Source organism: Aulonocara sp. 'chitande type north' Nkhata Bay, linkage group LG7 (genome assembly GCF_057382095.1).
Source record: "Aulonocara sp. 'chitande type north' Nkhata Bay isolate Kocher_YH1m ecotype deep benthic linkage group LG7, A_spYH_male_GT1.1, whole genome shotgun sequence".
Lineage (NCBI taxonomy): Eukaryota > Metazoa > Chordata > Actinopteri > Cichliformes > Cichlidae > Aulonocara > Aulonocara sp. 'chitande type north' Nkhata Bay.
In genome coordinates this window covers 13,733,518-13,748,295 of record NC_141350.1, presented here as the reverse complement: position 1 = coordinate 13,748,295, position 14,778 = coordinate 13,733,518, and the positions used below count along the sequence as shown (strand labels likewise).

At 37.8% G+C, this 14,778-nt stretch overlaps 2 protein-coding genes across 2 annotated transcripts in view; one reads left to right on the top strand and one right to left on the bottom strand.

The window, feature by feature from the left end:
* Window positions 1–3,946, bottom strand: part of arih1 (ariadne ubiquitin-conjugating enzyme E2 binding protein homolog 1 (Drosophila)) — a 12,886-nt gene extending 8,940 nt beyond the window's left edge. Inside the window, exons 1-3 of the mRNA XM_086298745.1 lie at window positions 3,453–3,946; window positions 211–278; window positions 1–99 (exon numbers count right to left, since the gene is read on the bottom strand). The exon at window positions 1–99 is cut by the window's left edge and continues 49 nt beyond it. Of these exons, the coding sequence (XP_086154871.1) occupies window positions 1–99; window positions 211–278; window positions 3,453–3,740 (455 nt within the window). The 5' untranslated portion in view covers window positions 3,741–3,946. The remainder of the gene's footprint in view (window positions 100–210; window positions 279–3,452) is intronic.
* A 900-nt stretch (window positions 3,947–4,846) lies between these two features.
* Window positions 4,847–13,373, top strand: hexa (hexosaminidase A (alpha polypeptide)). Its single transcript, XM_086298744.1, has 14 exons — window positions 4,847–5,158; window positions 5,683–5,787; window positions 5,911–5,976; window positions 6,398–6,444; window positions 6,560–6,670; window positions 6,763–6,864; window positions 7,097–7,229; window positions 7,545–7,725; window positions 7,867–7,953; window positions 8,037–8,109; window positions 12,011–12,191; window positions 12,426–12,516; window positions 12,624–12,731; window positions 12,844–13,373. Exons 1-14 carry the CDS (start codon window positions 4,897–4,899, stop codon window positions 12,905–12,907), a joined length of 1,611 nt encoding a protein of 536 aa, XP_086154870.1. The 5' UTR covers window positions 4,847–4,896; the 3' UTR covers window positions 12,908–13,373.
* The last annotated feature ends 1,405 nt before the right edge of the window (window positions 13,374–14,778 follow it).

Here is a 14,778-nt window from a genome sequence, read left to right as displayed (position 1 = left end):
GATGATCTAGTGTTGATTGGAGGACGTATTCGGGGCTTCTTACTCGGGTTAATGACATGACACTCAGAGAAAAGCTTGTCCAGATTACCATCAAAATACCTGAATAGATTGAAATAAAATAAGCTTTTAGATACGCTCTGCTATGAACCTTTTGGTTGACACTTGTCAGGAAGTTAAAAATGGCCAAGAATGTAATTCAGAATTTCTTACCTTTCCATGAGCTTTTCTTTATCCCAGTTGAAGTGACTGAGAAGAATGCGTGTTATTGTTGCAGGATTCTAAAGGAACAAGAAATAGTTTGTGAGAAACATTTTTGATTTTTACTTGCAACTTCTACTACCGGTAGTTTCAATGAGCTAGAGGGTCCAACGGTTGTAAGGGCTTTCAGGCCTTTTCAGCTTTTAAAGCCTGATTAAAGATAAGTATTGAATTAGGAAGGTAAAGGTAATATATTCTATGGCAGGACATTAAACTATTTTGCACATTAGAAATAGGGTTAGAAAACATAAGCAAGTTCTCATATTTGATCTTGCTGTTCACCCATGTACATCAGTGAATGGACATAAAAACAGCTGCCCATTACACTAAATACAACACAAAGCAACTACAGCTTTACAAGTTATCACAAAATTAAATCATCACAATCTAAGGCCATAATAATAGACAATATATTTAGAAAAGTTTGTATTCATTACAGCTATTCAATGAAGCACACTCAGGCATGTATTCCTTTCTTATAACCACAGTAGCTGTTAAAGATGACACAACTGAGACAGTTTTTATTTTTTAAATAAACAAAAAGTTTTAGTCTTTAGAAGTCTGTATGCATATTACACTGGATGAAGCCAAATGTGGCACTTATGTCCCACTGATGTGACAATTGTGATTTCTGATGACTCAAACTAATAAATACCCTACAAAATGGATTTAATCATCATGCTTGATCATATATACCCAGTCCCATTTGTGGCTTAATATAAGGACTTTCCGTCCAAATTGCAGTTAGAGAGCCATAGATGTATAAACACCTATAAAAGTACTGTTTTTGTAGATCTTTTGCCTGGGGGGAAATAAAATAAAAATACAATTTCTAGGTTACTGAAGCCTATACATTGATAGGAAAGTGGTTTAAGTTGGGTAAAGAAAGGATGCAAGGATTCACCCACCAGATGAATCCTTGCAAAATCACCTCCATATCTGATGGAATTATGTTGCTAAATGTGTTCTTACCCACCCAAGAACTATATCATTTTTAGGAGCCGTCCAGAAACACTTTACATTTCTTCCAAATAAAGTAATGCTAACTCACACCCTTGTCGGTAAATGGACCAGTCATGCTTTTGGCCATGTCACTCCCCACAAAGGCCTTTCAGAACCAGGGAAACCACTGGCTTACACCATCATTCTGAAAATACTTTGGAATTATAAAGCGTGTCAGGTTCAGAAACAGGTAGTATACACATAATTTGTTTGTTGTATTCTAAATGTGTAACAGGTATCTCACAAACTATCTGAAAATGTGGATGATGGTGTAACAGTAGCATAAAATGGACTATGTCCAGTGCCAAGGCTGTACAGTTTAGGGAAAGCACTAGGGATGATGAGGAACCTCTCTCCATGTACCTGTTAATACAAATATTTCTTATTATACTCCATTTACTATAGTTCAGGGATTAGAATAACTCTGTATTCTAATGTGAAATTACTGTAAGGTACTAAATTAGTGTTTAACCCAAGTTACAAACTGCTCTTTAAAAATGGGGAAAGCTATACCCTCAAACTACCCATATAACACATAATAATTAGTTGTTTGGAAAATATCTGTGAGATTTAGGAGACCACATGTATATGTTGCACATATGTGGCATCTCACTTGTCAAATATAAAGAAGTGAACAAAAATTAGTGTATTGTCTCCCTAGCCCAATGCCCATTTTACAATTTCAAAGAAAGTGGTCCAGGTTTGTACCAAATCCCACCTAACCCTGTAATGGACTGTTCATTGGCCCAGAAAAACAGCCCTGCTTGTATATCTCTACTTTGGTGCTCACCTTGGCGGAATAATAAAGTCAGGATACACCTTGAGATAACAAAAATCATAACATTGGAAAGGACTGACAACATATTTAGTATGTTCTGACTGTATTATGTACACCTAGCTAACACTAACACACCCTAAAACAGATATGCAAAACATACAACAATGATGATGGTATCGTTTATAAGGGCACTGATTCAATTTTACACTTCCTTTAGCTGTTATTCTTTGTGGTTCCACTGCAAAATGTTCTTCTAATTTATCTAACCACGTTGATATGAATGGGTTGGTCAAAAGATTAGTAGTACTTCTCAGTACCGATGACTAAAGTTGATGTAAACTTGACCACTATGAAGCCAATGCATGTTAATAAAGTACTGGCTTTTTGAAGCATATTCTACAAACGTCATATCAGAAGATCTATGTATGGATTAACTTTAAAGGCATTTGTTGGTGCTGCAAAACCCTGAAAATTTAATAATTAAACATAAACAATATTTAACGGGGATAAAAATCACCGTGTTACTCATTTTTGCTGTAGAAAAGAAACTGCCATGCGGCCGTAGGGTAGAAAAATAATATGTATCATTATTGGCCAATTTTAGTTTTTAGGCTTGTTTATATAGAAATCAACATAAAACTCCAACGCATTTTCTCAGATACCAAACTGGATGCTGAGTTATCAAGATCATTTTCCATTTTATTCTGAGCTCAAGTGAAGCTCTGTGAAAGGAAATGGAGGCCCAGGTTAACGCTAGCTTAAAGCGAAGAACTTCCCCCCGTTTCTTCATAAATTTCATTGAAAGCTATCGCAAAATTTAACTTTTTATGTTATTGGTAAAAAATGAAATTATCATAACCCGTTCTTTTACATAAGCGTAACTAAGCTAGCATCCCACTTGCTAACTTATCGCTGGCCAAGCCTTTGGGTCCAACGTTAAAATAACACTAAACGCAAGGTTTAGCTTTAGAAATGCAAAATTTCTGAAAACCCAAGTTTCAGTTAACATCTCAACGCACACTATCTGTCGTCTAGCAGGAGCTGGCACTCAACACCATCCTGGTCTAGAGCTTTTGCTGTAAGATGCTATGTAGCCAGCGAGCTAACATTAGCTTAGCAAGCGTTGCTGCCAACTTAGGGATGGGACTACTTCCTGGATGAAAAGTCCTAATGGAAATTTTTACCTTCACATATATAAGAAAAATTTTCATGTCTTCATTTTAACTACCAAGTTCCATAGTGCAATTATCTTATATATATGTAAGTTTAGTTTTCTATAAATCTCATCATTGTTCTCAAACTGTCAACTATAACAAGTATACTACTGGATGGCTAATGGTTTAGCTAATATCCACGGCCTGTTTTTACGCTAGGACCCCGATCTTTCCTGATGCTGTCATACCAAAATACCTACCTGGATGACCTCGTTGACCTCCCTAATACACTCGACCATATGCTGGAGGATCTGCTCGGCAGTCAAAACTTCGAAACGGTAGTCTTCCTCCTCTTCCTCGCCCGGGCCGTGGCCTCCTCCGCCAGTCTCACCGCACTCATCTCGCTCCCCGCCGGCCACCACGGGATCGACCAACTCCACCTCCCCGAGCTCCAGGGTGTCGTCGTCGGGTTCCTCTTCATTGCTGTCCTCGCTACATTCCTCCTCGTCTTCGTCGTATTCATAGTTATAACCCTCGTCTGAGTCCATTCCTAGCGCGGTTATCAGCAAGTGACAAGCACACCTAAAGGTCTATAGCGTATGAAACGTTGATCCGAGCCCGTTTTTCAGCTGCGGCGAAAATAACAACAAAACGTCGCCGCTGCTGCTAAGCCAACAAAGAGACACAGCGTCACCAACTGACGACTGCCTTACGTCAGACAAGCAGGGCAAGAACGGATGTAAAAACATTTAATATAACAAACTTTTGCTTTAACCTAAATGTTTATAAAAAAAAAACAACAACAACTAATTCAAATAAGTACGAATTTGGAAAATTTTCATTTATAATTGAAGAGTCACATCAAATGCAAACGGAAAATACTTTCGTTCTCATAAATGAAGGCTAGTAACAGAAAAAAGATATAACGTGAGTTGTTTATAATTTTAAGCAGTGATTGCATGTGTGTGTGTGTGTGTGTGTTTGTGTGTGTTTTATATACCAAAACAGAGTTATAATAGTTCGGTCTTTAAAAAAAAAATCTGTATTTTTTTTAATTATCATCATTTTTAACATTCTGTTGAATTACCTGTTGAATGAGTTTCGTGAGTGAGTTCGGTCATTTCCCTTTACTTTTCATTTAATACATTTCATTTAATAAATTGATTTGGCTATATAAATAAAATTGAATTGAATTGAATAAATGGATCGCTAAAATTAATTCGAGTAGTAGAGTACTTCTTAATTAAAGTTTACAATGACTTAAAATAACTTACGTTTACTTATATTTTAAAGGGATGCTTATATATATCCGGGTCAGATTCTGCGGTTCAGGCAGCACATTGCATGACACATTTGCAAACACTTTGTTAAGTCAGTTGTGTGAGTACGTCCCACTGTACATGCTGCCTTAAACCAGTCTTTTATATATTTATATATATATAAAAGACTATATATATATATACATATCAACTAAAACTGAAAGCATTTCCTGTAAATTTACAATTTATTTAAACTACAGCGACCTTGGTCCAGGTCTTACCAAATGAAATAATGTTTAAATAAAAATAATGTTTACTTATATTTTCCGGAAGACGAACTCGACTTATTAACTCGCTGCCGCAGTCATGTGATTGCATTCATCTAAGCACATGACAGGTATCGTTTTGACGGTGCAGTTCGCGCTAGTGAAGAGCGAGGGAAGTCATGTCTGTAGTAACGTCTGGACGATACACTTTTCCCAGCTATAATTTGGTGTTTTTTATTTTCCTCCAGCTTGGGCTGCACTCAGTTGAGGGAGTATGGCCTTTACCGCAATCTATTACCTCCTCACCGGAGCGATACCCTCTGAATCCCCAGGCTTTCTACTTTACTTACGGAAGTCAATCAGCTGCACAGGAGGGCTGCTCTGTTCTGGATGAAGCATTTAAGAGATACTTTTCTCTTATTTTTCCAGACTACTCATCTGGTAGGTTTTATAGTGAGGTGAAATTCTTAAAATGCAAAAACGAAGTAAGATTTAAAGTCTTGCTGAACTTGAACGTTGTAGTTGTTCAGTCAGACTGTTTAGATATTCGAAAAACATTAAGGATATGAAATAGCCTATAAAAACTAACTTTTTGTGAAAGTCTAATCTGGACACTATTAGTAGATGGTTTGGCATTATAACACGTTTAAAACATGATTGTAAACGCACAATAAACAGAGCAAAGTGCTCACGTGGCTTCAATGTTGTTTGTCATGCTGGCTTTTAAAACAGATCAATGGTCATTGTACAGACAACAGGTCATCAGTCAGCCAGCACGGGCATACCAACTGAAAATAACCTCACAATAACAATGGACGAGAGTAGCACAGCTTCGTTTTTGTCTTTTCAGAAACAAACACAAGAACCACAGCTCCTAGGGAACAAAAATCAGTGTGTAATGTGCTTAAAGTGCAAGTTTACTTCTGCAAATACTGTGGTAATGGTTTAATATTTATCACCACCAGGTTACGGTTTTCTGCGATTCAGTGTGGATAAACCATTTACTGTCCAAGTAAGTGTCGGCCGCGATGATTGCGACAGCTACCCAGATGAAGACTCTTCTGAGCAATGTAAGTACAACCCGCTGATGCCCATTGATTAGAGCAAGTAACACTGTTTTGTAATGAATTTAACCACCATAATACTATATAGAGATTGACAAAATATCATAATTTCTCCTGTTTGTGTTCCAGACACTCTGAGCGTCTCTGCTGGACAAGCATCTCTGAAGGCAGAAACTGTGTGGGGTGCTCTAAGAGGTGATTATAGCATATGTAAAATATATCTGAAGAGCATTGGTAATTAAACAAACATGTTAACCATCCCTAATTTCCTTCGGGATTAATAAAGTATTCTGATTCTGATTCTGATTCTTAAGCTGGCAAAGTATGTCAAAGCTTGATGAGTTGTAGCAGATTTCTTGTTCTACTACATATTCAGTAAGTAGCCTGTCAGGTTGTGCTATGTATTTCCAGTTTTGTTTAACTCATGTGACTCAACTGATACAACACTTCATGTGGCACACACAGACACCTTCTTTATAGTTTTACTCAGTAGAATTTCAAGTAGGCCTACTGCATGTGGATTATAAAGTAGGGAAATTCCAACATTTTGTCAACCTCATCTATCATGTATAACAAATTGCTGATTATGTACTGTACACCCTCTGTTTAAGCACAGGTCTGGAAACCTTCAGTCAGTTGGTTTATCAAGAGGATTTTGGCTCAGTAAGTCGCAGTTTTTCCTAATGCACAAACTAACAACAAGGCCTCTGGAGTAATCACGTTTCAAATATGTGCATAATTAATATTTTTCCCTTTTTTCTGTTTGTTTTTAATTTAGTATTATGTGAACAAGACTGAGATTAAAGACTTCCCCCGCTTTCAGTTCAGAGGGATTTTATTGGACACTTCACGTCATTATTTACCAGTGCAGGCCATTTTAAAAACCCTGGTAATAATCAGATGACACAATCGAAACTTCAGCCTTCTGTTTGAGTCACTGTATTTATTATAAGCTGTATTGACATACATGTTTTCTGTTAGGATGCGATGGCCTTCAGTAAGTTCAATGTGTTTCATTGGCACATTGTCGATGACCCCTCCTTCCCTTATCAGAGCCGCACCTTTCCGGACCTGTCTGCTAAGGTTTGTTGATATTCTTCCTTGAGGCACTTACGTAAGTCCTATCATATGATCCTCACTGTAACTATGCACATTCATTACAATTTGCCTTGCAAAAAATATCCTAATTTTCTAAGGTGTTCTTGGCTATTTTATCCCAGAAATCTAAGTAAGTTTAATGCATATAGACTCATGAGATAGGAAATGGCTGAAAAATAGCATCCACTCTGAACAGCGACTTCTGGCTCTTATTCAGGGGGCTTTCCATCCGATGACTCACATCTACACGCAGTCAGATGTAGGAAGGGTGATCTCATTTGCCAGAATGCGGGGAATAAGAGTCCTTCCTGAGTTTGATTCACCAGGCCACACTCAGTCTTGGGGAAAAGGTAAAAATTCAGTTAAACTCCCAACATCCAGTAAGTGACATTAACAATAAACAGTTTAGTCCAAATGATTTCAGCATTTTGATCTATAGAAGAAAAAGTACTTGGCATGATGTCCAGTTAAGGCTCAGTAGGAATAATTTCTGCCAAATCTGCAAGTCAAGACTATAAATGGCAATATAATATGTAGTGAAGGCTGACTTACTGCTTATGTGGTTACATCAGTGGAACAAATTGTCTGCTCTCGATAGAAAATGCAAAAAAATGTATTTGAAGGATATGACTGAGTCAAATTAATTATTTACAATTATTTCTCAGGCCAGTCTGACCTGTTGACTCCCTGCTACAGTGGGAGCAGCCCTTCTGGTACTTTTGGTCCTGTTAATCCAATATTGCCCTCCACGTACAAGTTCATGGCAACACTATTTAAGGAAGTGTCTTCGGTGTTTCCTGATTCCTATATCCACTTAGGAGGAGATGAGGTTAACTTTTCCTGCTGGTAGGTTAAAATGTAACTATCATTTACACGTCGGCTGATTGTTAACAATTTCGAATAAGTTTTTCTGATTTTTGATAATTAAATAAAAGAGAGTTTATGAAAATTTTACATAAACAATGAACACATTTTTTTTTTTTGTAGGAAATCCAACCCTGATGTCCGAGCATTCATGCTGAAAATGGGATTTGGAGCAGACTTCACCAAACTGGAAGCTTACTACATGGAGAAGTAGGTTGTAAAAGGGAAAATACAATGTAGAAGGTTCTGCAAAATACACCAACTGATGCATTCATGTGCTTATCTTTTTTTAGCATTGTGAACATCACTGTAGCTCTCAACAGAACATCCATTGTGTGGCAGGATGTTTTTGACTATCATGAACGAGTAAGTACGCCCCACCGAAACACTTATATTTCATGATATAAAAAATGTACATTTCCTGCGTTTGTGGTTTTTAGAGGATGTGGTTGGAAGGGCATGATGTTGATTTTAAACGGTAAACGGTAAACGGCCTGCATTTGTATAGCGCTTTTCTAGTCCCTAAGGACCCCAAAGTGCTTCACACTACATTCAGTCATTCACCCATTCACACACACATTCACACAAATTTAACAAGTACAAATTTGAAATTAAAAAAAAAAGTGAATTTCAATGAATTTTATAATATTTTACCAGGGCAGTACTATGCAAAAGCCACCCATAATTTATTTATATTCTGCTAAGAAGATAAGAAATAAGTGCAGTTCTGTATATAAATGTTCCTGCACTTAGGCAAGCTTTCTGGTAATTTCTTTAAGTAGTCTTCAGGAATAGTTCTCCAGATTTGAAGGACATTCAAAGCTCTTCATTTTTGTTGTCTCGCATTGGCAGTGTTTGTGGTCATTGTCAAGCTAAAAAATGAAGCTGTTGCCAATCAGACGCTTTACAGATGGTATTGCATGCTGGATCAAAATTCTTGCTAATCTTGCTGCTAATGACAAAGTGTCTAAAGATACAATGTAAAATTCTTTGCTAGTTCATCCCTTGGGTGTGTTTCTATGCATGAATAATTCATTGGTAAGTGTTAAATGGCCGAAAAGAAATCCTTGGGTACAAGGATTGGACTGAAATCGAGTGCTAAAGCAGCCAATGCCCAAAGAAAACCAGCCTGGAGAACTATTGTACAAGACAACCCCTGAAAAATTACAACAAAGTATTGCTCCTTGGAAGCAAAATATGAAGGAATGAGGAGTGGCTCAACATTTTTGCATAGTCCTGTGTCTTTACAGTTTTGTTCTTGGATTATTAATTATAGATATTTTAGAGTGTGTTCAAGTATCTACAGGATCCATGCATATTCTATAAAAATGCACCAGTTATTTTTGTAGTTGTTGTGACACTGTTGGCTCCGTTGCTATTAGCTCTGCAGATGAGTACAGGATGGAAATTGTCACATTAAAACAGAACTGGCTAATTGTGGAAAAAATAAAATCCTCTATTAAGAAGTTCTTCAGATACATTTGATACAAATGTAATTTTACACTCTGCAGGTTTAGTGGTTTGAGCCAACTAACCAGCAGTTTAAAACAGTTTGTTGACAACATCCATCTGTTCTGTTCTGATCTGATCTTTCACCATGGACTGTATGCAAACAATGGACGTGAGAGGTCTGAAAAAACACAGCCAATGCACAGTGCCTGAAATCGGCATTCTTTCTAGTGTCCTGAAGGGGGCGAGTCACTTGAGTGCAAAAAGAAAGCTTGTGTTTAGTTTCAGTTGCCAGTTTTAAGCCTTACTGATGCCCAACGTGATACTCGTTAAAACAGCAAGAGAGCAACAGTAAAGACACCTAGCTGTGTCCATTATTTATATACAGTCTATGTATATCATGCTTTCTGTTTATCTGTCTGAGAGCCCAAAGCCTTGTGTTACAGCACACTTCTCTATCAGTGGTGGAGGTATGGAGAGAGGGCTGTTACCTGTGTGAAGTACGCAGGGTGGTTAAAGCAGGGCTCAGGGTAATTCTAGCCTCTCCATGGTATCTGGACCAGCCCGGACCTACACACAACTGGGCCCGCTACTACACTGTGTGGCCCCTCGCCTTCAAGGGTCAGAATATGAAAACTGTGTGCTGTGCAGAGTTAAAGATTTTCAAGCTGCTGTGTGTGTGTGTGTGTGTGTGTTTGTTTGTCTGATATTAATCAACAGATAAAACATGGTTTTACGTAAAATATATATCTATGGATAGCTACAATTTGGGGACTATTTACATGGTGTACAAAGTGTTTATACCAGTTTATACATCAGTGTTACTAAGGCTGTTCTGTGTCCCAAGACTGTACCTGAAATCTTTTTTTTTTTCAGGTATGAACAAATAATAATAATAATATAACTTGGTGTGTAAAGAACTTGGACACAGCTACAGAGAGATGTGATTGTTGTGATGCTGCTTACTGCTGAACACACATATAAAAGTCCTGCTACTGCCAGCTGCTTTGCCAAAGCAAAAACCCAGCAATTGACTCTTTGTTTATCTGGGAGATAATCAAAGAGTTAAGCATATGCATAATGGTGTCTTACTAAGTATTCCAGATTTTTTTTATTTTTTAAAAAAAGGTCTTGAAAGCATAACCACATGCTTGCTCCTGACCTAATCTGCTGGTAGCCCATTAGAGATTCCACAGCTGCTTCCATCAGACAAGCTTAGCAGAAGAAAGTTACAGATACTGTTCATGTTTGGTTCTCCAAGCCATTTAAAAACCATTGTTTTTATACACAAAACTGCTGGAAATTCGAATTCAAATCAAATCAATTTTATTTATATAGCACTTTTAAAAACAACAACTGTTGACCAAAGTATTGTACAATAAAATAATCAGATAACATTTAAAAGGAAAGTAAAATAAAAGATAAGACAATAATAAGAATAAAAGAATGACAGACTCATACAGAATTAAAAGCCAAAGAGTAAAAATGGGTCTTTAAATGAGTTTTAAAAGTATCCAGTGTTGGAGAGGTCCTGATATGTAAAGGCAGTTTATTCCACAGTTTCGGAGCAGTCACAGAAAAAGCCCGATCTCCTCTGTGTTTTAATCTAGACCTAGGAACAACTAGAAGCATTTGGTCCGCAGACCTCATAGATCTCACTGGAGTATAGCAATTTAAAAGATCAGAAAGATATATAGGAGCTAGTTCGTGCAATGTTTTAAAAACAAGTGTCAAGATCTTAAAATCAATTCGAAAACTTACTGGCATCCAGTGTAGCGAGGTGAGTATAGGGGATATGTGCTCTCGCTTCTGCTTGCCAGTCAGTAGCCTTGCCGCGGCATTTTGAACCAGCTGTAGTCGGCCAATAAGTTGCTTACTCAAAGTCTCTGAAGCAGAGAAATGGCTTCACCTTTGCAAGTAAGCGGAGGTGAAAGAAGCTGGTCTTGATCACATTATTTATCTGTTTATCGAATGTTAAATTACTGTAAAAAATCACACCTAAATTCCTCACAAACTTTTTTTTTATAATTTTCTAAGGGGCCATGGTCATAATGGTCACTCAATTCAGCACAGTTTTCTTTATTGTCATTATATAAATATATGAAAAAACTCTTTAAGGGACAGAATGAGCAAGTTAACAGACTTTGTCTTAATTTTAGGTTATAAAAGCAAAGATAAATGTATCTTTGCAAGTACTGAGAAAGATGGGAAATTGTAAAAACATTATACAGATGTTGTTGAGGTTTTTCAAATAATGTCAAGGGAGATAACATGTTAAAAAGAATAAATGCAGCAGTTCAGTTTAACAATTCTCCGTGGACAGAGGCTGTATTGAGCACAGTTTGTTGGTAGTAATGTGAGGATAATATGCTGGTGAGATAATTCGTTTAACAGCCTAGACTGTATGCTTTGTCATCAGAGGCAGTTTTGGGATTCTGCAGAAGTTGAGCTTGATGCTTTCCCAGAAAGAAAAGAAAATTCTTGCCAACGTCTTTCACTTTCATCTTGTGCACATGCTTAGGAATAATGGCTCAAGGAAAGTTCAACCCTGGTTGCCAAATGTTGGCTACATGGGGATTGTCCAGACTGGGCATTTTTCCAGACATGAATGTGCACTAGATGAGTAACTTTGTGCTCTGGCTTGTGCTCTGAGGATTAGAAATTCTTTGAACTGTGGCTTTTTTAAAATATGTGACTTTTCTGAATGATAAAGTATTTAATACAAACATACTAATCAACTGGATTCAACATACAAAAAAAAAACTTGGGCAATATAACACACAAGGAGCAAGACAGTTGTTGTTGTTACCCTTCTCAGATTCCTAAGGACACAGTGCTGCACATCTGGAAGGGCCTCCCCGCTTCTTATGCGGCAGAACTCAGCGCTATCACCAAAGCTGGCTACAGGGTCCTGCTCGCTGCACCTTGGTACATCAACCACATTTCCTATGGCCAGGACTGGCGCAACTACTATACCGTGCAGCCTCTGAACTTTTCTGGTGTGTGTTGGCCAAGTAATATAACAAAATAATACAACCTTGCTCACTTATGTGCTGTCCATGGTGCTTCTCTGGTGGTGGGAGCTATCAGTAGAGATTTCTTATTAGTAAGACCCATTAAAACTCTGACTTGACAAGTTTGACTTGAAGTGGTGTGATAACATTGAACTGTAAATAGCCAATTCTAAAGTATAACATGTTATTCAAGAAAAAAAATCCACATCTTTTTCACAGGTACCGAGGAACAGAAGAAGCTGGTGATAGGGGGTGAAGTTTGCATGTGGGGGGAATATGTAGATGCCACTAATCTGACCCCACGTCTTTGGTAAGAGATTGAAAAGATCCCTGAAATGATCAAACTAGAGAACCTAAGTAGAATGTGCAGCCCATGAGATTAATCAAAATAATGACCGGATGAATCCAAAATCACAGGCCAAGGGCAAGTGCTGCCGCAGAGAGACTGTGGAGCGATGAGAAGCAGACCTCTGACGTGGACAAGGCGTTTCCTCGATTGCAGGACTTTCGTTGCGAACTCCTGAGGTACTTTAGCTTTTCTGATAACGCACATGGCATACCTCAACACATCGCCGCACTCTTTTTTTATGAGGTCTGCTTAATATACACCCATGCTTCTGTTTCACTTCGTTTGCAGGCGGGGTATCCAGGCAGAGCCTCTCTTTGTTGGACACTGCAAACACGAGTACCAAGGTGTTTGATTATAATGGACCGTGTGGCATTTTTGAGCATTTGAATCGATTAACTTCTGAGGTGTAACTGGAAGTAATTTAAAAAAAAATGGAATGAAATTTTCTCTGCTTTTAAGTCCAATATACACTTGTGCTTTCTCAGGGATTTTCCTCTTTGTATTGCGACTGCTGTTTTTTAATTTTACATTTGATTTGATACATTTATATCATGTAGTGATCATATGTAATAAATGTGAAAGTTTACCTACATTATATGAGATGATTACAAAATATACAAATCAGTTGTGTTTGAGTTTAAAAGGCACACGCCAGTATGATGTAGCTTGCTCTCTTTTCCATTCAAATGTAATACAATTATGATAAAGTCACATTGCTGTGTAAACTTTTATCAAAATTAAAATCCATCTGGATGTAGCATTTTTAGTGGGAGAAACTTTTTGTCTGAAAAACGCTACGTCCAGGTGAACAGAATCAACTTTGTGGGATTTCTATACCTGGATGATTGAGCATCAAGATGGTTTTTTAATTATTATTAGAATAATACCAGAGACAACAGTTTGTCTCAGGTATAGAACACATGATCGTCTCATCCTAGGCAACTGATTTAAACTTAGAACCCTATTTTATAACTAGATTAATGTTACAAATGAAACTAACTGCACACCACCCTCAGGAAGCAACCCAAAAAAGAAGACAAAATTCTGTGGAAGGAAGAGTTTCCTCCAAAACTTGCTGATATTGGACACAGACCCCTGCACATACTATCACTGTTTATTTAAAAAATAAACAGAAAAACCACCACCGTTTACTAGCCAATGAAAATAATCTCGGGTTTATTTGGAGGAATTATTAAAACAGCAACCCTTTTCCTAGGTTTGCCAACCATCCTGGAATAAACACTTAGCCACCTAACGGTGACTAAGTGCTTATTCCAAATGGGTGGACGTCTTATCCAGATGGGTGACCGTCTGTCTGTAAAGGTTGATTGGAAGTGAAGAGAGCAGAGTGAAAAGAAGTGTGCAGTGATGAATAGACACTTGGGAGGCTGTTGGGCCAGAAACCACAGATATGTAAGCACAAAGGTACAGAGGTGGGAGACACAAAGGGAATAATGTGTCACAGTGGTAAAATGCATAGACAGGTTCCTGTAGCAGCATAACTAGACAAAAGACACATGACTGTGTCTGGCCTAATTATAAAGCTTATAAAACAGATTATAAAACATCCTTTCAAAAGCATAAAGGCTGTCCCTTACCCAAGTCCAACACTATATAACAGACCAATCTGAGCAAAACAGTCCACCTGAGACCAGTTTACAACTTTCAGCTTTACTTTGATGCCATATAAAAAATAAAATTACCCATCATTCCACTTCTCCAATTCAGGCTACCACAGGGCAAGAGATAGTACACCCTGGACAGGTCACAAGTCTGTCGCACAGCTAACAGAGACAGACAGACAGCCTTTCACACGCAAATTCACACTATTATGAGCAATTTAGAATCACAAATTAACCTTAACTTTACATTTTTGGACTGTGGGAGGAAGCCAGAGTAGCTGGAAAGAACCCAGAAATAGAGAGACCATGCAAACTCAACAAAGAAACGCTTTGGTCAGATTTAAACCCAGGACCTTGCTGCGAAGCAACAATCCTAACAACTGTGCCACTGTGTTGCTACAAAAGCAGTGCAAAAATGCTGCAATGCCCTAAGATGCCATAAGAGAGTCTATATAAGGCTCAGAACATTGGTGCAGCACTGCTCTTGCACAAAGAGACACTTTCAATTCTCCCTGGCTGTTTGTGTTTTTACACAGAAATCCAGACTGCTTCTGAAGTAACAGTGGTCATGACCCTTATTATTGTAAGTGAACTGTAATGT